A 22,873-nucleotide genomic window follows, 5' to 3' on the forward strand; every position below is an offset into this window, starting at 1 on the left:
TTAAGTTAAAAGATTGTATAACTATGATTATAATTAAATATGAAATAATATGTTGGTATATAAATAGCAATCCTAGTTTTTTTACAAATGCCTTCTTTTACAATAAAATAAAGATTGACAAATCAATGAGTTTTTTGTATCAAAAACTATTATTCATTTTTTAACGATTTTTTTCCGTGATTTTAAAATGGAAGAAATCAGCTGCCTTTTAGAATTGATTTATAAAAATTCAACATTCAATTAATGGAGATAAATTTTTATTTGATAAAAAATAATATTTTTTTTGCGAAAATGGTTAAATGCAAAAAAACAATTACTTAAACTATCTATACGCATTTATAATATCATGCGTTTTGCATGTTTCATTGAACATTTCTTTGTAATACAATGAGAGAATGTTCCACCAATTAATGCAGATAATGAAAAATAACAAGGAAACTAACTTTTAACTGAGTACATCATGGCAATAAACCGAAAATTGGAAGCAAATATTTTTATTTAATAACACTTATTCCCACGTTTCCGTGAGTTTGATGACTAAGCTACTAACAATTACTATCGGCTTGAGGATTGTCCAGAAAATGTATTCCAATGTTTGCGTGTTCCTATTGGAACTCCCCCCAGCAGTAAGCTCACAGTATGTTACTCTCATTTATCCTAAACCAATAACGATCAACAAACAACTCATATCCGGTCAACCAATCAATACAATTCGTGGGAAAAAACGCGATCTCGTTCTCGTCTAGAATGCACCGATAAACTCGTTTTCATGTCCACAGTATACCAACCGCACGAAAAAGTCACCTTTACCCATGGGTTCGGACTGAGATGCAAACAGGGTGAGGTCGGATTAATTGAATCAGCAAGCAAACGTTTAATCGGCTTACTTCCAGCTCACCTAACGAGCCCCTCGAAGGCAGAATGTTAGACTCACTATGCGATTTGTGTGCACGTTGACCGGGTTGATCTTGGACAACACTCCTCTGCCCGTGTGGTTGTGATGATGGAAACAACATTCACTTGTTCTTTAAACCGTTTGATCGGTGGCCACGACTGTGTTAGCCACTGTGGTTGTACGTAGGTTCACTTTCATCTGCTTGGCGTTTCTCGTTATGAATCGGGATAGCGACGACGACGACCGGTGGGCCGAAGATTTATTGATCCTCCGAGTGCACCGATATTCAATTATGAATTGCAGCGTAATGACGGTTGATTAGAAGGTGGTATTACCAATTCACAAGCGTATTATAGCGATGGTCCAGCTGTCGCGGATCTTGCCAACGAACAAGAAAGCAACAAGTATGGAAAAACGATCCACACTTAAGCGAGAACAATAAAAATGTTGCATGCCGCTGCTTACAAGCACAAACAGGATGTCACTTAGTGTAATGGCAATTAGAATTTATCGCTCTAACGACTACCTGCACCATAAACAAGGCTTTACGCGATGCGTTGCGGCTTCCTTTCACATTTAGCAGTTAATGGTTATGGTTGGACATTTGTAAAACCAATTTTTTTGGCACTGGTCATCGCTTGTGAAAGGTGATGCAAAGTCAGAAAAATAAATGTTTAATGGAAAAGAAGTTAATGCAAATCTGTGCCTGAAAAGTCTTCTCAAGCCATGTCATTAGTTCATGCAATGATGCTTTCATTAAGGAGACTTAAACAAACATATAAATAAGAAAATTCAATACCTCATCATTACAGGTTCATTATTTCCATGCAAGACAAAAGGAAGCCGTAGCATAATGCAAAGTGTATAATCAATCTTTTTTGATGGATGGACAACTCCATCATACACACGTGCAGACGTGTCGCAAAAACGTATGCTAACAAGAGCATCATTCAAAGTCCACGTCCAAAGCTGTAAAAGGCGTATCAGGTGTTCCGGAAGCTACGATAACTCCTTTCACAGTGAAATTTTCTTTACGGATGATTTAATTTTACTCCGGTTGTTTCATGTTTCAGTACGATTACTAGACGTTTACTTTGACGTGTTTGTTATCGATTGATTGACATGAAGAGGTTTTGTTTATCCTGTAATTTAATGTCTATATAATGCTGAACCTTTCTTTTTTGCATACCTTTTGTTTTGTTTAGCGAACAAAAAAGTTTGATAAGGAAATTGAATACTACGTGTAAGCTTGAAAAGATTTCGATTGCATAGAGGTATAAATAATTTTCGATTTCTTGTGATTAAGATTTATTAGAGTTTTCTGTTCTGTTGAAGAATTTCCTCAAATCTTGTTGGTCGTTTATTGAAGACGAGATATTATAAATATGTCTTTTTAAGAGAAGATTAAGAAAATAAAAATTGTAATTCAACATTAATACAATACCCATTTAGGCAGTCGCTGACAAGATTTCCTGATTTCCTGAGATTTCTTGAGAATAGGATTGATGAGTGTCTTAGACTTTTATTAGCGAAATTGGCCAGTTAGTTATAACTGAATTCATTTGAAAGTTAAGTTTTTAGACAAAGTTATGAAAATAAAAAATGCATTCTAGATACAATAAATTAAGGAATTTCTAGTAATTTGTTGTATCTATATGTGGGCAATATTAAAAATTTACGAACTTTTTCGCTTTTTAATTCGCCACCGTATAAACTTCATTTATTTAGTATTTACAATAAACAAACTCACAATTGACCCAGTAATCTAACAAACACACCCAGGCGCAGCTGTTTTTTTTTCCACCCAATCGATAAGAAGCGCAACTGTGTCGAGTCACGCCGACGGTGGACAGTTTGCTATAGTCCACATTCCAATGCTGGATCGACTTGATGCAACACTCGAACGCCCATTAGTCGATGTCAGCACGGATTGTAAAGTGTAGTGCCGGGCAGTTAGAGTGAACCACGCGAAAGATCCCCGATGGTCATAACGACACGTTAATTGCACGGAATTACTTTACAATTCGCTATCGAAGCTGCAGCCAAACGAGCCAAACGATCGAGACGTTTGGTCGGCAAAAAGGGATTTATTTAATTTTTCAACTCAACCCATATTATTACCTTCCACCACGTATCGGCGAGTCCCTTAATCTATCCACGCCATCTTTTCCACCAGCTTCTGCTTGGGTTGAAAACCTTTCGGTTGTGATTCCATCGATCTTTTCGAAGCAAACTATGCCCCGTTTTCCACACGCACACTTTTATTTACCTTTTTCAGTTGCAACTGGTAGCTTATTAAAGGCTCCCTCGAGCAACAAATCAGCCATTTCATCGGGTTCAAGAGTAGAAAAAGAGATGCCACAAATAGCACAAAAAGACATTGGCATTTAAATTGTGTCGTTAAATGCGAGTGCTTCTCTGCTTTCTGCTCGCAAAGAAGCACGGTTTCGTTGTTGAGAATAAAGGGGAATGAAGAAAAAAAAATCGTCCATCGACAGTTACGCGAACCATTACGCCATCCACTATCCACATGGCGAATGGGATTAGGTATACGATATTATGTAATGTTTTAGCAAACTTAGCTTCCAAATTCTCCAACAAACGGTTTGATTTTTTTCCTTCCTGATTCCCTGGCAGTTAATGGAACTTAGAACCAATGGAGCTGATCGGTAGGTGGATCTTTCGTTCGTGCAAGTGTAACTCAGGCTCATCCTACCATTAAAACACCGAATGCCAACGGTCTTGTTTGGATAATCTCACCCTCACTGCCAGGGAAAGGGGTTGAAAACCCATCCCAAAGCTATCATCGTGCTTAGTGAAAGTAAAGCAACCGTCCATGCGTTACCTGCGACTGCACTTGTGAATAAAACAAAAAATGATGAAAATTGTGCAGTTTTTTTGTAATGCTATTACAGTCATCTAACAGACAAAAACGAACTCCAAACCCATCGTACTTGCGCAGTTTGATTGCGAACCGGTGGTAGTGGTTATTTTTTTATGACTTTTTGTCGTCACGTTGGGCGCTTGGAGGGGTGGAAAAAAATCATCCTTCTCGTGTACTTTTTTTTTGTCTCGATCGTTTGGGTGGATGCACTCACCCTCACTCGCCAGCTTGGGGGCATTGTTCCGTGCGGGTTTCCGAGTTGGTACAGCAGTCAGTGTAGATTGTGTTTGAATTTTGATTAGCGATCGTCGATGGGGTAGGTTTGATTTTCGTACGGAACGCGATCGCGGTTCTTTGCTGGCACGCGTCACAAAGGGATGGAGAGATAGGAAGAGCAAGGTAGATTGAAATCGAACCCCGAGAGGGGTGTTGACAGGGTCGGACTGTCCATTGTTCGGTATCGGTGTGGTCATATCTTTTATGTGAACTGATGTATGTACACACATATGCATGATATATGCAAACGGTTCAATTGTTGGTCCCGGTGACAAAAGCATCGATCGGTAGGGTGAACGCCTTGTTTGTGATTTCATCGTTTCGATGTTGAAAATGATTCAATGTAAGGGGATGTAGATGAAATGTTAAAATTAATTCGGGCTGTAAAATACGCCTGAGGGAAGAATTATAGAGATGTTTAAAGTTTTGAAGCAACATGATACTTCAAATTTCAAATGCCAACTAAAAATAATAAATTAATGTTTGAATTAATTTTCTAATGAGTGTAAACAGCTCGTTTTAATTAAGATTTATTATTACCTTTTGTAGAACTTGTTTACATGTTTTTAATAATCCACCGTTAAACTTCTGACACGCGGCAGAAATATGATTTTGCTCCACCTGTCAACGATAGTTCGTCATAAACGTACGCCAGGTGATGTGGTTATGAGATCCCAACAACTTCAGTTTTATTTATTTCTTTTGCCTAATGATAAAATAAACACTTCAAAAATCTCAACTCATTGTGTTTTATCTTCCTCACCGAACAACACAACCATCTCCACCACCTCCCGTGCTCTTGATCACGATCGCAACGTTTAACAAAACAGACGGAAATGCACTTGTGGGAAGAACGAACAACGCAAGATAGATCGAGCTAAGGGACACACTATAATTTTGACCTCGTTGATATGTCACCGCGTCACATTGGATTTCGCTTCCCGACTGCACCGTACGGTTGCCTGTTTTGTCGCTGCTTTGCTGTCAAGTGCTGTTAAACGTCGCGGCTACTTTATGATCCCACGATCGCCCAGCTAGAAATAATTACACCCGACATCGTCTAACAAACGAGCCAACGAGTGCCGGGTGCGGGGTGTAGGGAATGATTCTGACAGCAAAACAGGCGGCATTTTGTCACCGGAAAAAAGATTTATTGCAGGTCTGAAAACTCAGTTCCAGTGTTGGGGGTGGGTGGTATGCTCAGCGAGCGATCTCAGCTACGGCACATGGAAAGAGGCGTACCGTGGGCCCGATAGATGGGCGATAGAAATGCGAAGGTTATGAGAAACGGAACGTCAGGGTTTTCCATCTTGGCAGCAACATCATCATCGGATGGGTTGATTTGATGCGAAAAATTCTGGGTAGGCGGAGAGCATCTTCGTTCTGGGTTAAATGGTAATTTTTCACTCTCTGCTTCAAAGCCGTAGACATTAGTAGCAATGGTACGTGTGATCTTGTGGTTAAGGATTATTAAGAACGATGCATAATCATAAACCGTGAGATTGCACATAAATAATTTAATGCTAGCATTAGTAAGAGTACAATATTTTCTGACTTTTCTAACATAGTGTGTTCAGTTGATTTTTTAAACCAGTTTCATATTAAAAATAACTATAAGAAAATACTACTTATTATCATCATTTAAATTACAATTAACCATATTTTTTATTTAACAGTAAATAAGTTTCGTCGCTTGAACTACCTAAGTCACTTGTTTCAAAGAATAGAAATTATCGATGATTAAACAAACAAGCTAGCAATAAACAATTTTAACTGCTAATGCTTGATAATTGATCGGGTCCAATTTGATAATGAATCGATTCTACAATATTTCTAAATTTTTTAAAAATTAATTTGATTATTTTTGATAATTCACTTTTAACAAAATTAAAGTTGAAGTCATTATTTTATGTTGCATTTTTTTAAAATAAAATAAACTAAATTGTGTTTGATTTTGTGTGACATTTTGGTATGAAAAATGTTCTAACAAATTCTAATAAATAGTTTGAAAGATAGATGCAATTTTCGATAGATGCAGTGATTGATGGGTTGAAATGGATTATACTTCGGTTTAATATACACGATGGCCTGAAAACCACAACATATCAAACAAATCAAATACAATTTGTATATTTAACAGCACTTGCTGTCAATTGAGAAACATAAACAACTGGTACAAATCCTACATTTACATTTATCCTTCTTAAACACACCTTAAACACCACTAATCCCCAAACGATTTGATAGAAATTTTCTCACGCTCCTTCTTTGCTCCTAGCAATTTATACCTGTAGCTTGGTGTGTGTATTTTTTTCTTTCTTTCACTATAATCTTTATTTCAAGCGCCATTTAGCACACGAACTCTCCCTGCACACCGGTCAGCGTCGCTAAACTTCTCCGAGGTCGACCGAACAGAACCGACCGAAAGATTAATGATCGAGTTAGATGGGAGGACGGGTTAGTAGTAGGTGGTTGAATGCATAAATCATGCACCTTTAGCTGTATGATCGATTACTGGATCGATCATAGCGCCACCAGTAAGCAAGGCAGTGAGCCGGTCACATTAAATCACACTACCAAATGGACTGATTTGGGCGGATGTTTTGATGGATGTTTATTTCTATTTTCAAACATTTTGCCAAACGAAGAAGCACATTCAGAAAACGACGAAAATGAACCGGGTTGCCTACTGTGCTGGCAATTCAACTTCTGTAGATCACCCGGATCGGTAATTTTTCATTGCTCACGGGCATGAGATCATCGGATTCCGTTTTGTATTTTGTGCTAGCATTCTAATTTCTACTCACATGCATACCCTCCCTTAAACAATGGAATCACGACAAATGCAATCATCGCAGGAAGCAAAACCTGTACGGCTCTCCGCGATCTACAATTCAATTGCACCACCAACCGTGTGGCTGCGAGGGTGAGCGTTAACGTTTAGGCACCTACCGGGGCGGAAAGTTCAATGTCACAGATCTATCTTCACCGTTCTACCTTCGCTCGTTTCAACTACAGGCAACGGGAAGATTTATTCCGCACGATAACAAAAGTGCGGTCCCAACAGACGTCGTCGTGATTAAGGATTTTATATTAATAACCTCGATGACGATAGCAGGATGACGGTTGTTAGCCCATGCTCGAGCGCGGGTCTCACGATCTGACCGAACGAATGATTAGATCGACCGGTAGGGCGACCATTCTAAGACGGGCCCGGAACGTTTATCAAACGCTTTACGGATTAGTCACGAACACAAAAAAACGTAGACGAAAACAACTACGCGATATCTTCCGTACGCTTGTAATGAGAAGAACGTGTAAATTATAGTGTAAAGAGTGTTTGCGCACAAGGTGCATCATGCGCACACACGGGGGGATGCACTCGCGCAAGGGTCACAAGGGTTAATGGCGGCACGTTTCGCTACTCGCGCTTCTTTCCATCACCATCCAAGTGAAGAAGAAAAAATAGCACACACACACAGACTCGCCTCAACGCTTAATGGTAGAATTAAATCCAATTACGCGAGACGTGGTGCAGCATCTTCGTGGCCATCAATTCGACATTATTTAATTGTTTTTCTTATTAGCATTATTTTTGTTCTGCCATTTGTTTTGGCCATTGAGCAGTGCAGTTTGCTCATTAAGCCACATTCATTTGCTTTTGCGATATGAGTGTGGAGTCGGTTTTGTGCTTGTGCAATAAGAACGCGGCTCAGAAAGCAAAGCACATTAGTGTACTTGATTAATTTCGACTCGTTACCGATAAATAGCTTATCACAGTTAAGGTTCGCTCGTTAAGCTCGTTTTCGAAACGTTTAAGAATGTTTTGTTATTTTGTATAAAGTGCACTCGAATGTTCGTTTGGAAATTAAACACACATAAATTACACTCATTAGCATTCAGCAACTGTAAGTGAAAAAAATTGAGCAAAAATGGTAATTTTGTTTTATTCTTTTAAAGGAATACCCTTCTTGATTTTAAGCATCTTCATCTAATCCCCTTTAGTGAACAAAAAAAAAGATACAATAATAAGCTTGCAAATTTCATTCCCGTTCGTGTTCATGTCCTTGGCACGCCCACCATCAAGATTGCGTACCAGTCAGATTAAAATGTCACGCTATTGCTTCGAACCTTTTGCTAATTAAGAGGATATACGGTGCGGTATATAGATGTATGAAGCGATTATATTTAGTTCCGGTTACATTTTTGTAGCATCAAGATCTTCTGCTACGCTGTCAATCATTTGCGTTTTTTTATGTAAATAGGCCGGGTGGCAGGCAAATTTTATGAGCCAACAGTAATAACTTAATTTGCTTAATTTGAAAACAACGGTTTAGTGTGACCTTCTAATGGTAAAGTTTTGAAGGAAATAATTAATTCAACGCAGTGGTTTCATGTGGTTTGATATACACTTAATACACTTAAGAACTGTGCGAAAAAATCACACTAAATCAAAATATTTTTAAGGCTTATATCTTCTTAAGCTATATATCTTATTAAGATGGTAACTTTTTTTAATTTAATTTTGTAGATAAGAAAAAAATATATATTACCACTATTTAAATTATTTCCATTGGTAAAACAGTGTTCTTGTTTCAGCTAATGGTTCTGCACAATTGTGGAGTTGCATCATTAAAGCTTTTGAATATGGTTTAGCGGAGATGCTGTCAGTATGTTTCAAGAAATTGATTTTTATATTTAAGAATTTTATTGAAGCTCAAGGTTTCAAGAATATCTGGTTCAAAAAAATTCAGTTCATTATACCAACAAATAATGGAATTATTGTGCAACAAGTAAACGCATCGCAATGCAAAACGCATTCAATGATTCATGTTTAGACGCGTTTTTATCAAACCGATTGATGTAAAAATTTCTCCAGATATTTTTTACACTTTTTCCTAGTATTTGTCGTGTTTTCGTCTCTAATCGTCTCTTAAACAATTTCTTTAAGCAAAAACGTAATAGAGTGTGTGCCCTCTCAATATATTTAAAGAAAAATCCTCCGTTCGCAATAGGTGCATTACAAAAAAGGGACTTATCTGACTTCAACATGTGGTGAACATGGTCCGGGTGGTGTTGGTTAAGAACGGTCTAGAAATCTCATCCAAACCGTACCCCTGCATGAAGGACTGACTATCTCGCTACGGTCAATAGAAATCAAAGGAAGCCAGAAATGCCAGAATCAAGACCTTCTCTTGAGCTTGTAATGCCACATGAGAAGAAGTAGAACGTCGGCGATGCCATGGACTGAGATCTGCACGGAAAAGTTTTAACTGAGATTTTGATTATATTAAGCCGAATAACTAAATTCTACCTGTCTAGACGAGATTAACTCCCAGATTCGGTGGCATATTGACTAATGCGCAACCGAATATACTATTTGACCACGACTAGTGTGAGAAATGACAAATTTCTGTTTCAGTAAAATCAATTCGCAAATATAATGATTTTTGGAGTAGCTAATTTGTTACGGCATTCCATAAATATCAGGCCTGCATATGCAACATAAACAGCACAATTATAAAAATGTCCACCCATGTAAATATGATTGACCCGTTCTTCGGACGGTATGGCATGGGAATTTATTTCCCCATCATTTCCAAGCGGAAACCCGACTTGAAGCCTTGGGCAACGGTTTCAACTAAACGCATCTTCCTTTTTTGTACAAAAAAATCAACCAACCCAACATTCGTTGCAGTATAACTACCCGCCTCTGATGGTTGTTTAATGGCTTCGATAATGTGCTCGATATACCCAGGCCCACCTCATTACCCAGGCTGCACACTTTTGGCATGTTTCTGTTTTTACGGTCAGCCATCAGTTCGGTGGTGATGGTACCGTTGACGAGAGATCGATCGAGTGGGTTTTGGTTTCAGCTTTTTGGGGGATCTGTTTTGCTAGATGCATCGGCACAAGAGAAAGCGTGCAATTAATTTCAGCCTCCGGTGATGACGTCCGCGTGGATCCATGATCTGGAAAAGTTCCTACCCTTCCCACCCAAACCTCATTTGGGCTAATTTAAATTTTCATTTGCGGTGCCGTGTGCAACGAGCGAAGCAGCGCGGGATGTGAGGAAGTGAGTAGTCTAATTACACACAAAATCCTAGATTTAAGTCAAATGCTGCACGCATCGATGCTGGCGGTGAAACTAAGCCCCGGCTAATGGCAAAACTATTCCCGTTAGGTGTATTTTTTGTGTGTGTAGAAATTGGAAGTACAGTGATACCAATCTGGGTGGGAGAAAAACACATTACCTGAATGTGGGAAGTACATCGAACTATTTACAATACGTAGAATAGACAAGAATAGAAACTAGCAGCACTGGAAGCTAACAGTACTGGCAGCTATTTGCTACTGAAGCAGAATGATGTTAAGCAGAAACGAAAGAAGGTTAAGAAGTAGTTGGTTTTAGAACTGTAAACAAGTACAAACGCAATGGAAAATTGATTATTTCCGTAAATGTGTAAATGCCGTTAGAAATACAAAATAACCCACCCAGAATGGATGTTAGATCCCGAAAGTCAGGGTTGTAAACGAAATATTTTTGACAAATTTGTAACATCTGATGAAAGAAGTGAAAAAAGAGCCTCAGCATCAGAAGATTACGCTATTTCAGTGTTTAGTGATTGTTGTAATTTGTATTCAGCCTACAACAGAAGTTCTTTATTAGCTTACAAATATTTTACTGCACATATCTAATACATATCTTCTTCTTCTTGGCTTAACGACCTTACAGGTCACGCCGGCCATTTCTGGCTTACTAGACTTATTTTACCACGTAGCCGAATAGTCAGTCCTTGCTACGGGGGGACGGTCCGGATGGGATTTGAACCCGGTCCGGCCGTGTGGACTGGCGCCGTTTATCACATGCACCACCGAGCCGCCCTTGTCTAATACATATAATTAGATTTAATTTTTTTAGAAATAATTTTTTTAATAAATTTTATATAAAAGAATACAAAAATTTACAAGTACATCATTACTACAACCCAGTACTCATTACTGTGACTATAAGGACATTTGTTCTTCAATAAATATTTTTTTAAAACAATTTGCACTTATTTGCTCGGTCAAAACTTGTTCAATGTAACATAAATATATTTACGTCATATCGATTAATTTAAATGTGTTCAAATGTGTTCAAAAATACATTTAATGTTATGGTACAGATCATCCGAATACCTTTTATCCGGCTATCCCGTTATCCGTGCAGCCAAACCGATGATGACAAGAAATAAAAGCTTCAACAGGGAATGATTCAAAAGTGCTCAAATTTGAAACAGTAGAACAGATTTATTTTACACAATACACCTAAGAATATTAACATTTGGCTTTTACAAAAAAAATCCTACCGTTACACACTAAACACTAATATTTATCAATAAAAAGAGTTGTGGCTAGTATCAGTGGTATTCGCTTATCCGGCAAGGACTGAGATGAGCACGGATAATTTAACTGAGATGACCAATCCACTGTAGCCGTTAGATCTGAACATGGTTTGTGTGTTGTGTCACTTGGTTTGAATCATTTATTAGATAATTATGAAATAGTAACAACTGATTTAAAATAAAACAACTGAGATATAGCATTATCAGTATGAGCAAAAATATAATAAATACGAAGCAAAATAGTCAAATTTGCAATGCCTGTTACGACAATTGTGTCGAGAACCATTCGAAAAACTGAATAAAGAAATATGCAAGTAATTTGTCACGATGACGTCGATAATTAGATTTTTTTCAGATTTTCCTGAAGTTCTAAGCACAAAGCAATGATATGAGTTTTTTTAAATAGCCTATCTTAAATAAAAACCTTTAGAAATAATATTTACATAGCATTTTGAATCATCTTTAAATATGTCTAATTTTAGTATATGTTTTAGTATTCACTATGAAATCGTACTAAAAGACAAAGCGTATAATGGCATGCCTTATCGTCACTGGTTGGTAGTGAAAAATACGCAACTTCCCGCATTCGCCATCAGCAATTTGAAATTACGATACCCGGTAATTTGCTATCATTTTTCCTTCCAGTATGGACATCTTCCTCTCCTTACCCGATTTAGAATGAATCGAAGAATATTTGGGATTTTCCTATCGCCCTGGCAGGTCGTAGTCTTTTCGCCTCACCATTCAACTGTCAGTCATGTTCTCGGACCGGGATGAGTACGACGATCATTTTCTAACCAGCGTACAGACGTTGACGCTTGAACATTTTTTTTTCTCCATCTTTTACATGAGTAAAGAGGAAAATAAATATACACCGTCGCAGCAATACTTCCCGGTTCGTGTACCCATCAGTGTATTATTTATTTCTTTCCACAACAGTCATCACTTTTAATGCGTCTCGAAAGATATCTGTGTGCCGCGTGCGTCACCGAATCAGGTGTATCGGGTAAGCATCACTCTGTACCGGGGGTCACATTGAACGTTCCGTTCTCACGAAAATCCGTTCGTGAACCTTACCGGTATCATCAGCTCCTCTGGTTGAAGCAGGGCGCAAATTGAATATACGAAAAGACGAGAAAAAAATCATACATACAATAAACGGCAACAAGAGTTAAGTGATTTTCTATTTTTTGTACATGCTGGTTTGTTGGCTTGTGCTCCGTCTTCTTCAACCTGCCTTCGAGGATCCATCAATGTGATTTGTGATTGGTAAAAAAATAAACATATTTGGCATTGACTTGCGAATCCGCGTGCTTATACAACCACACAAATACACATGATACACTCCATGAATAAGCATACATGGAGCTGATTTGTGAACGAAAAAAAAAACATATTCCGTTCGATCGAACGATCGTTTGTTGTCTGGTGGTTGTTTGAATTTTTCGTCTCTTTTTTCATTCACCATCGCTTCAAAGCAGGCAGCGGTACAAATAGATTAATGTTGTGCCATGTCGAGGTCACATTCACGGTTCAATATCTTCTCTTCCGTTACGGCTATGAGGATGCTCCACAGATACTCAGTCTGGTCAGTGTTGAGTAACGTCGACCCGAAACTAATCAACGCGCCAAACATGTTTCAGGCCTAATCTTGGTGTCTGCGTGTGTGTGTGTGTCTTTATGGTTTCGCACGATCGGCACACGTTTTTTTCTTCTCTTTTTTGGATGGGAAGCACGTGGGTGAAGCATGTTGCGGGACGTTTTAGGATGCGGATCCGGTCGATGCGGCTACCAGTCACAAAATCGCACGGAATCACGGTGATCGATTTTCGAAAAACAGCGCACAGTAACGAGGAAGTCAATTTGCCAGAGCATCTTGATTAATGTGTGTGAACAAGTTTATAACTTCATTTCAGTTTGTGGCTGGGGCACAAGTGGATGCGATGGTTTTCGCGTTAGTACATTCGGAACACTAATTAAGTCCGGCAGCTGGTGAACATTAAATTTAATTGCATAGAAGGACGAGAAATATTATTTAAATTGAATTTTGAAACATTGTCTCGGAAATGGTTATTAATGGGTTGAAGGCTTGAAGCTGATTGAATATGAACTCGTTGGGAAGTATGACGTTTCATGCGAGAAAAGTTAATAATACCAATAATTGCATTTGCATGGTATTTCTAATTTTTGAAATTAGAATTAAAATTAGAGCGGTTTTATTGTTTAATATTTTTATATTTTAAAACATTTTAAAATATTAATCAGATAACAGATATTGGCTTTAAACGTATGACAAAACTTTTATAAATGTATTTTTAAACAATTTTTAAAAAATGGTTACTGTTCATAAACAATAAAAGTTAATTTTTTTTTATCAATTATTTAATATGTTTCGTAATTAAACAATCAAAGAGGATGTTGTAGATTTAAAATATTCCTATTTTTTTCTAGCTGCATGCAAATTTAATTAAAAATAAGTAAGTTAAACCTAAAAAAAAATGCGTTTGCCAACACAGTTAGCTATTAGTACGTTAATGTTTCTTTACCATTCCTGCCGGTACTACATTGCTCCACTTTAAAGCATCTCTTACCAAGCTTCAGCTTGTGCAACTGCAATTGTTTGCGGCTCAATCGTCCGCCTGGTTCACGTTCCGGTGGATCGAGAATGAACCAAACACACCAAACAAAAAAACATTCCCAGTTGAGCGCTGCGATTCTACGTTCATCGCTTAATTGGCCGTGTTGCCAATTGTTGTTCATGGCTCATTGCAGTCTGTTGGTCGGTCGGTGTGCTGGACGATTAGATGCAGTGCAGCAAAGTAAAGTAAAGCAAAGCAATACAACAACAAACATGGGGAAGGAAAGAAATAAAATCAAAAACCATCCCACAAATAAAAAGCAGAGCAAGAATTACATCTTGCACCGTTCATAGCCAATTGACGACCGATTGTTGTTTCACCCTCCTAAACGTGCTTGATGTTAGCTTTTTTTCTATGTATTTGCGTTTTTTTTTTGTTTGTTTGCCATTATACTTGTTGCATCAAAACGAAAGCTTTACAGAAAGCTTAAAAAAGAAGATTTGAAATGAAGCGAAACGAAAATCAGACAGAGGGAGAGAGAGAGTAAAAGATGGAAACAGAATCATCAACAAACTAGGTTAGAACAGTGTACGAAACAAATTTTTGCAACGCAAAGAAAAAACGGGAGCATGGAAAAGACCTACAATGAGACTGGGATTCTAATTGTGCATTTCGGAGGGAGTACACCATTGATGGCACAAATTTGATCTGCGAGCCGGTCTGGGAAATGTAACAGAAGTTGCGATCTATCATCAGCAACAATCAACGTCATCAGACGCTAACGACGCGTAGCAGATTGAAACAGATGTATCTGGGATAGACAGGACGGATTCGCAATGACCACCCACAGCATCACCGGATTGCGATCATTACACACAATCTCTGGCGGTGTGGAGAGTTCGGTGATCTGTTTCTACCCAACCACGGTTTTAAAGGGGTGACCGTGCAACAACAGTAGCAACGTGGAATTGATACACAACTGGAGGGAAAACCACTATTAGTAAGATTGGTGTTTTTCCTCCTTCGATGAAACATTCGCTTTCGGTAGCTTTATTAGAGGGTCAGTTGATGGGAATGCCCAATCAGCATCCCGGTTCTCAGTACAATGATTGCGAAAAGGGCGCTCATTAGGTGCCAGTGACCGATTGCAGAATCATGGTGGCTAATCATGGTAGAAAAGAATGCCAAACCGTGGTAGTTAGGTTGATTTCGGGATTGAGGAATTATATTTACCATTAGTCGGCTTGGTGTATCATTTACTTTTGAGAATTGAGAATTTACTTTTTTTATTTTTATTTGTGTTCTAGCTGATTCATAAGGAATAGCACAGGGTTTGTGCTTGTTACTATTCTTTTAATATTATACATAAATTATTCGTGGCCTAAAAACCAAAAATATATGTTAAGTGAACGGATTATATAATTCTCTATAATCTTAATATAATTAAATTTATTATATAATTTAAAGCGCATGTGAATGTTGTTATCAAAATAATAGCAAAACATTGTGGAGTGATAGATGGAGATTAAATCAATAATTGAATATAATAACTCTCTTCAATTGTTCTGTGGTTTGAACAGGGTTTGCCGTACCTTCTACATGTTTTTTTATTCATTTTAGTATAATTACATTCAATAGGATCCGTTTGGGGGGCGGCCCGGTGGTGCATATGATAAACGGCGCCGGTCTACACGGCAGGATCGGGTTCAAATCCCATCCGGACCGTCCCCCCGTAGCAAGGACTGACTATCCGGCTACGTGGTAAAATAAGTCTAGTAAGCCAGAAATGGCCGGCGTAACCTGTAAGGTCGTTAAAGCCAAGAAGAAGAAGGATCCGTTTGGATGCTTTTCCTCAGCTATTAACCTACAAAAAGCAAATAACTTCAAGCAATTGAATGATGTACAATTTGAAACAACTTCAAGAAATTACTCTGATTTGATCGTTTAAAATATCAGCAAATCAAAATTTTCGAGCGGATTCCTTCAATATAAAAATCCTTCAATATGGTGCAACCTGGTCTCAATTATCCACTAGATATTTACTCTTTTGCTTGATAGATACTAGCTTTAGAGCTTTCTAGTTTAAGGTATGATAAACCTTTATATTGTTACTCGGCCATCAGAGTGAGCTATTAGAACTTCAAAGCCTACAAAACAGAAATATAAGAGATATTTTGGGGGTTTGTGGTACTCTTATTTCAACCGATGCTATGTCGAATACAGTGGATGTCTGTTCAGGCCGGTAATCGTAAAGGGCTTAAGCGTTTTTCTTTGTTTATGAGATGTTTTACTCAAATGTTTCAAATGTAGCCATATAAAGGTGTAACATATAGAATTAAAAAAAGGAAGACAATTTTAGCTTAGCCTTAGGCTAAGTTGGCCTCATTAAAATATTTTGAAAATTATCAATAATTTAATAATTGAATAGCAATAATTTATCAATAAGCCGACCTTATTTTAACAGAAAATATGTTTTCATGAGTTAGAAAAAAATGATGTTGTATTCGTTTGTCCCAATTCATAACGGATATTGTTTATAAATATTAAAATCCAGCTTCTAGTGGTATTTTATTGTCTAATGTCTCTTCCATAACAATAGTTGAAAGAATGCATAACACTATCACCAGCCATTCTTCAGCCACTTAACGAACTAAATATATCTGTACCCGAGAAACATCCGCCCAATAAATATCTTCATTAACAAGCAACATATACAAACATCCCATATCATTCATTCGTCATCGGATCGTTCCCTCCAAGAAAGGAACCACAGTAATGATGTCGTGTGCAATAACAATATCATAACCAACCTGACGTATCAACTAGTGTTCCAACAGACAGGGGCCTTATGTCCGTACCAGTGCGCACATGCACAGACCTCAACGTTTACACACCTTAGGCCGTGGGTCAGGGCAGCCTTAACCACAACGGAACTGGAACGCACGGTCCTTGACAAGTTTTGTATCGATTCTAACCCCGCTAGCGTTAGTCGTACGTTGAAAGCTTCCAAAACCGACTCACACATGCCGCACGTTTTTTGTTTGCGTGTAGCAGCAAGGTGTATACGTGCGTGGTGCGCCATCGGAACAGGTTATACACGTAATGTATTCAAACGTTCGCACAAAATGGGCAACTGAACTGTCGCACACCGATGAAACCGTTTTCGTCTTGTTTTGCACGATCGCTAATGCTAAGACACGCCGAAAAAGGGTTTATTCAACCGGACGCTCATCATGAGCGTGTTTTATATTTTGCGTTTCTCATATTTTCCGTAAAATTTTCGACATGAGTTAATTAAATTTCCTTCCGCCTGTTTCGTGCAAACAACAATAACCCCTGGTCCTACCCAACCTGCAACTCCAAACACGCAATCAATCTTAATCGATTATTGATTGTGCGAGTGTGGTTTTTGTTCCGCTTCGAAAAAAATCATCCTACAGCCGGGCGGCCACCCACAAAACCGGCATTAATTTGGCCCTTCCTCATTCCTTCCAGTACGTGCTACGCTAATTAAACGCAAGCGAATCAACCAGTGAAAGTTTCGGCAGTCGAACGACCGAACGGAAACAGAAAACTTGCACGAAAGTGAAAGCGACGAACCGTTCCTGGGTCTAGCGAATGCGTAGGACACCGGTTTTTGGGATGGATCCGGGCGAAACGAACGTTCCTTCTCGTTGACGGCACCACCATTCTAACCGGTTGTTGTGAGAAATGTAACCGCACAGAAGCAGAAAACCTCGTTGTGGAGATGGTCTGCGGGTTTGCCTCAAACTACCCGAAAGCGCCTGACATAGACGACAAACAGTTTCGAAGGACAACCAGTCCGCGGGTCTAACGGTGCTACGCAAATATTCCACAGCTTGCGATGAATGTTTATGATTGTTTGTGCTTACAACAAGCATCGGGAATGTGAACGAATGAGCATGATAGAAACTCCCCCATCGCACCAGAGAAGGATGGAGTGATGTGGGTGTTTTTGTTTGCCGTATGTTGCCGCCGGTTCGATCTGCAGCTCGGCTCCGTTAGGTACGGTGTCTAAGGTAGGAGCGCGAAGGTCATCCGTTCAGGTGGGTAATGTATTACAACCGTACCGTGCCGTTGAGAAGCTTTCGTTGGATTATTTGAATCGATTTACTTCAACAATTGTACCACTCGTTCGGTTGGTGTGGGCATTGAATGCAAAATGTTAGAAGCAATCAAACCAATCCGTCAAGTGCATTGGATGAAAAAAAAAAAACAATCTGTTCAAGATCATCATTGCGAAATTATAATTGGGGTTGGTAAATAATCTTGAATTTTTTCATAGATTTATTTTAAGCACAAATAACGTCATAATTACAAAAGTTTGTTTACTCTACAAAAAAAATAGGAAAACAGCAATAGAAATGAGAAGTGTACAAAATAAATAATTTTGAGAGCATCGCAAGCGACGAACTGTGCTCCAATTTTATGAAAATAACCATGATTGCGAACGATTTCTTAACGGTCCTGTGTTGTTAGAGTTTAATATTTGAAAATATTTGTCAATTTAAAATAATTCTAGTACCATCCAATAAGAAAAAGCAGTCTAAAAGACAAAAAACTTCTGTAGTGACATAAGCGACGAACCTTGGTAATTAATATGTGCACAAACTTAATTCTGAATTATGCTGCTACAATGGCAAAACATTTTAACCAGTTTTTTGCCAACCATTTCACGTTACGTTTAGCAGGAAACCCGTTCATCGGTTCAGTTTCGGTCAATTCGCTAGAGCGTTAAATCGTAATTTCCTATCGGAACCAATCGCACCGGTAAGCGCAACCTGCACTTAAAATACCATAATTCATTGCATCCGTGCAGTGCAGGAATCTATTTCTTTTTGTGTGTGTGTGTGTGTGTGATCACGCTACGAAAAAGGTGAATGCACTTCGAAGCAAAGTGCACCGGATATTCGATACCGCAAAACGTGATATGGCTTATATTGCGGCATTTCTTCAGACTCGTGGTAGACGTTTTGCACGAGTGGCTCTTTCTACGTCGAAAGCAAAAAAAAACACCACACTTACGGTACGGTATCGTGTGGCATGATATCGGTTGACAAAACGGATCCATTGCTTTGTGACTAAGAATGGAAAAAGTCAAATGGTGAGGAAAAAATAGCGGCCCCTTAGAAGGAAACCAAGTTCTCACGTCGTACATCGTACAGCAAGCCATCTGTCCATCCGATTGAAAACCGATGACAAGAACCAGTTCGTTCAACCGCATCTCAGCTCCGATCGCACTTAAGATGGGCAGCAAATGGGAGGCAAAGCAAAGGGAAAGAAAATGCGCAAAAAACCCTTTTCCCTTTACCGTGGTCTGGGGTTTGGTCCTCAAACCCCAAAGGATCAAGGGAGAGCAATTTAGTAAAACTGTGTTCCCCGTGCTTGGTTCTGCGCGCCGTAAAAAAACCGTTCGAAGTGAACGGTACCCGTACGAGGCGCATTGACTTATTGCCGATCCTATCGTGAACGATGCGACGATTCGATGACGATGGGATGAGCGAAAAGCAAATGACTTATGGCCGGTGGGTGAGGGGAGGAGATACTCCGGTTAATAGTACGTGTGAAATGGTTAAGCTCCACGAACAGAAGAAGATGCCATACTGTCCGGTCTGGGAGAAAAGTTCTAGCCCGCGGCGGGTCATTCCTGTTTTGCGATGGGAATGGCCGATCTATCCCGTTATCTTGCGCTCGAATGAATTGGATCCGGTGCTTCGGGCTGTTGTGTCATTCCCAACTCTTGTCTCCGATCGTTGATCTGGTTTTAATGTCTACGATCAGGAGGGTGAATGCTCTTTTAGCAACGATAAGTGAGTAAACATGGTTTCATTGTTTCTTATCGGTGTGGGATGATTTTATGTTTACAAAATTTAATTTGATGATCAAATTATAAAGAGTGCTGACATTGAACAGAAAGGTTAATGCACTTCAATGAAGGCAACAGTAGAAGTAAAAGAAATAATATTTGATTGCTTTAATATTAGAAATATTATTGAAAGTCTCAGACATAAATGTAAACTTGACTCTTGACAAAACTTGACAAATGAAAACAGGAAAACTTAAATTAGTTTAAAAGTCCAAAATCAAATAATATTTACAAGGAATAAAAATATTTATTTTTTAATTTAATATCTTGAAAAAATGCATAGAATCATATATTTAGCTTTGAAAGTAAATTTTAATTTCAAACATTTAAAAATGCGTATCGGTAGTTTTATTTTAGATTTTTCTATGTGAAAAATGAATTTTAATTCATTATGTTTTTTTATTAAAATTGTCTTAAGCAATGAAGTATCTAAATATGCAACTTTCTAGCACAAACTTTGTGAACGGATGAAAAGGATGCATTTTCGTATCGCACTTATGTGCGACAGATCTCTCCAAATCTCACCCAAAAACCCATACCATGCGGCTGCTCATTCCCAAAAGCATATTAAAACTGGTGATGGTTGTTTTTTACTTTTGTAGCAATGGCACCAGCATCACACCAGAAAAGCAGGTCACATTCAAATTTTACGACACACTTAACCAAACCGAACGTCGGTCGACCATTGGAACGGGTTTAGTGTTTTCCACAGACGCTGTCGGCGAAGAGATTCGTAGCATCAAAAAGCATCGTTCCATGGCGACCATAGTTGATGCTTGGAAACACAAAAAAGCAACAAGAAACTATCGTCTCCAGCTTAACAAATAGAGTAGTGCAGTGTTTTTTTTGCTGTTCCCCGTTGGAAGAAAATCCAATTCCCTGCGGTAAGACACCTTCACGTTGTCGTGGTATCGTCAGATTCGAACATAACTCAGGCTTGCAAAATGTGCCCGCTTTGAAGAATGCGACCACCGGAATGGACGTTTTAATTAATACACTAATGCCAGTAACTCGTCACTCACCATTTAAAAGAGGTCCGTTGCTTCGCTGTACCGCATCGAGCTGTGTGGAAAGCTCCGGCTCCGGGATTGCCGTCGGTGTCGGTTTGGTGACTTTACCACTGCCATAGGTTTTCGCCGTCATCTCCTGCGCAGAGATGGATGAGGGCGTAACATACGGCTCACCGGTGGATGTGACAGTGACGGAACCACCCGTCCTGCCACAAACGACAAGCACCAGCAGCAGGACGAACGGTCGCACGGTCGTCCCGCGGGAGTCACCCATTACGCTGTACCAACGTTGCCGTTGCACCCGGGTTGTCTGGATGGTTCGACACCTGCTCTCGCATCTATCACCGGTGGGTGGAAGTATAATGATGATTTTTGGGGTTTGGTACGCACGTACCGCACGCACACTTTTTTTTACGCACGAATCACTTTCGATTTCGACTGGATGAACACAGATAGGTACATTGGATTAACACACTAATCAAGGCATTTCTTTATGGAACCGATGTCACACACTGTAGACACTATGTACTGAAATATAGATTTGGTTTATCACTTAACATTTAAACACGTTTTTTGGTTTTTTGATGAAGTAGTTGATCGAAAAAAGAGAACCAATCTGAAATGAGAAAAAACAACATTAAAAATTGACTCTTTTTTATGTTGTTTTACAAATAAATATAAAATCGAAAAAGACTTATTGAAAGCAAAGATTTTACATTTCTAATTGATTGATAGCAATGAAGTATTATATTAATTTAAATATAATTTTATGTTTCCACTGAAATTAAAATGTATGTCATAATACTAAACGCTCCTAGTTTAGTCATCGTACAGATGGTTAGTAGTATGTTTTAGATGCTAAAAAGTAAAGTATTTTAAATTATAACAAACTGTATTGTCAAACAATTGTCATTATTGTCAATTATCTCCGTATGTTTTGTTGTACTTGAATTTCTTATTTTTATATTTTCATAGCAGAATAGTCAATCCGGATGGGATTTTATATCCCGTCATGTCGTGTAGAGACCGACACCGCTACCCTTACAACCACCGGACCCAATTTGTGGCTTTTTTCCTTTAATTGCAGAATTATAAAACTATCGTAGGACTAAAAAAAATCTTTAGAGTCCCTTTTTGGATTGGATTGTAGGCGACTGCGATCGATCGTGAGCGGTTTAGACGACTCCAACAGCAGGCCAAGACAGTCCGATCACAACCAGTCGGTGGCCACTCAACTACACGATAAAAACGAGTTATCGCTGACTGTTCCGAAGATCATTTCGATTGCTGCCCGGTGTGCAGAAGACAAAGTAAATCATAAAATAAACATTTTCTTTTTGTTCATTATTCATCATAATTCTTTTTATATTTCGTTAACGACTTTTCAATATTTTATTATTGCATATTTAACGGAAAAAAATCAATGGAGTTCTATCTCGGATCCACAGCAAAACAAAAGATCGATGATAAATTTCAATTATTGACTGGAAGAGGAACACAAATGAGTGATATTAGCTGGCCCGAACGAATCCGCGAAATAATCTTTATGATTATCTCCTAATGATTGTTAGAGAGAGAGGAAACATCTCTGTCTTCTCATCTCCGCTGGATTAGCAAGCACAACCTCGATCCTCTTTCACTCCTTGCCAGTTGACCACACACGAAAGTATCAAATCGACAACACGATATCAACACCAATAAGGGCGCACTGTAGGCACGCGAGCTACACGAGTGCGCAAAACAATTCCTTCCACGGCAAAGAAGGTCGGCTTGTACGTTTTTGCGCGCGCGCTCGCACGTCTGTGTTCGAAACCTTAAAAAGGGCCACGGAGGTGATGTAAAATGCGCTAGCCCTAAAACAAACAGGCATATCGGGTCATCAGTCATTGCGTTAGACACGGTCTAAGGTGGTGCGTTACCCTGTTCGTTACTGTTTGTTGTTGGTAGTGCTGCT

The 22,873-nt window shown here is 38.8% G+C and overlaps 2 protein-coding genes across 10 annotated transcripts in view; one reads left to right on the forward strand and one right to left on the reverse strand.

Moving 5' to 3' along the window:
* The window catches only part of LOC125771689 (synaptic vesicle membrane protein VAT-1 homolog-like), a 443,804-nt gene that overhangs the window by 180,919 nt on the left and 240,012 nt on the right, over positions 1-22,873 (forward strand). The window lies entirely within an intron of this gene.
* The window catches only part of LOC125771672 (mucin-5AC), a 71,825-nt gene that overhangs the window by 36,325 nt on the left and 12,627 nt on the right, over positions 1-22,873 (reverse strand). For 6 of the 7 annotated variants that reach the window (XM_049442544.1, XM_049442542.1, XM_049442541.1 and 3 more), the window contains exon 3: positions 20,932-21,535. In XM_049442544.1, coding sequence (XP_049298501.1) covers positions 20,932-21,193 — 262 coding nt within the window. In that variant the 5' untranslated portion in view covers positions 21,194-21,535. The remainder of the gene's footprint in view (positions 1-20,931; positions 21,536-22,873) is intronic. The other variant, XM_049442547.1, reaches the window with a different exon arrangement.

Source organism: Anopheles funestus, chromosome 3RL, assembly GCF_943734845.2.
Source record: "Anopheles funestus chromosome 3RL, idAnoFuneDA-416_04, whole genome shotgun sequence".
NCBI classification, from domain to species: Eukaryota; Metazoa; Arthropoda; class Insecta; order Diptera; family Culicidae; genus Anopheles; species Anopheles funestus.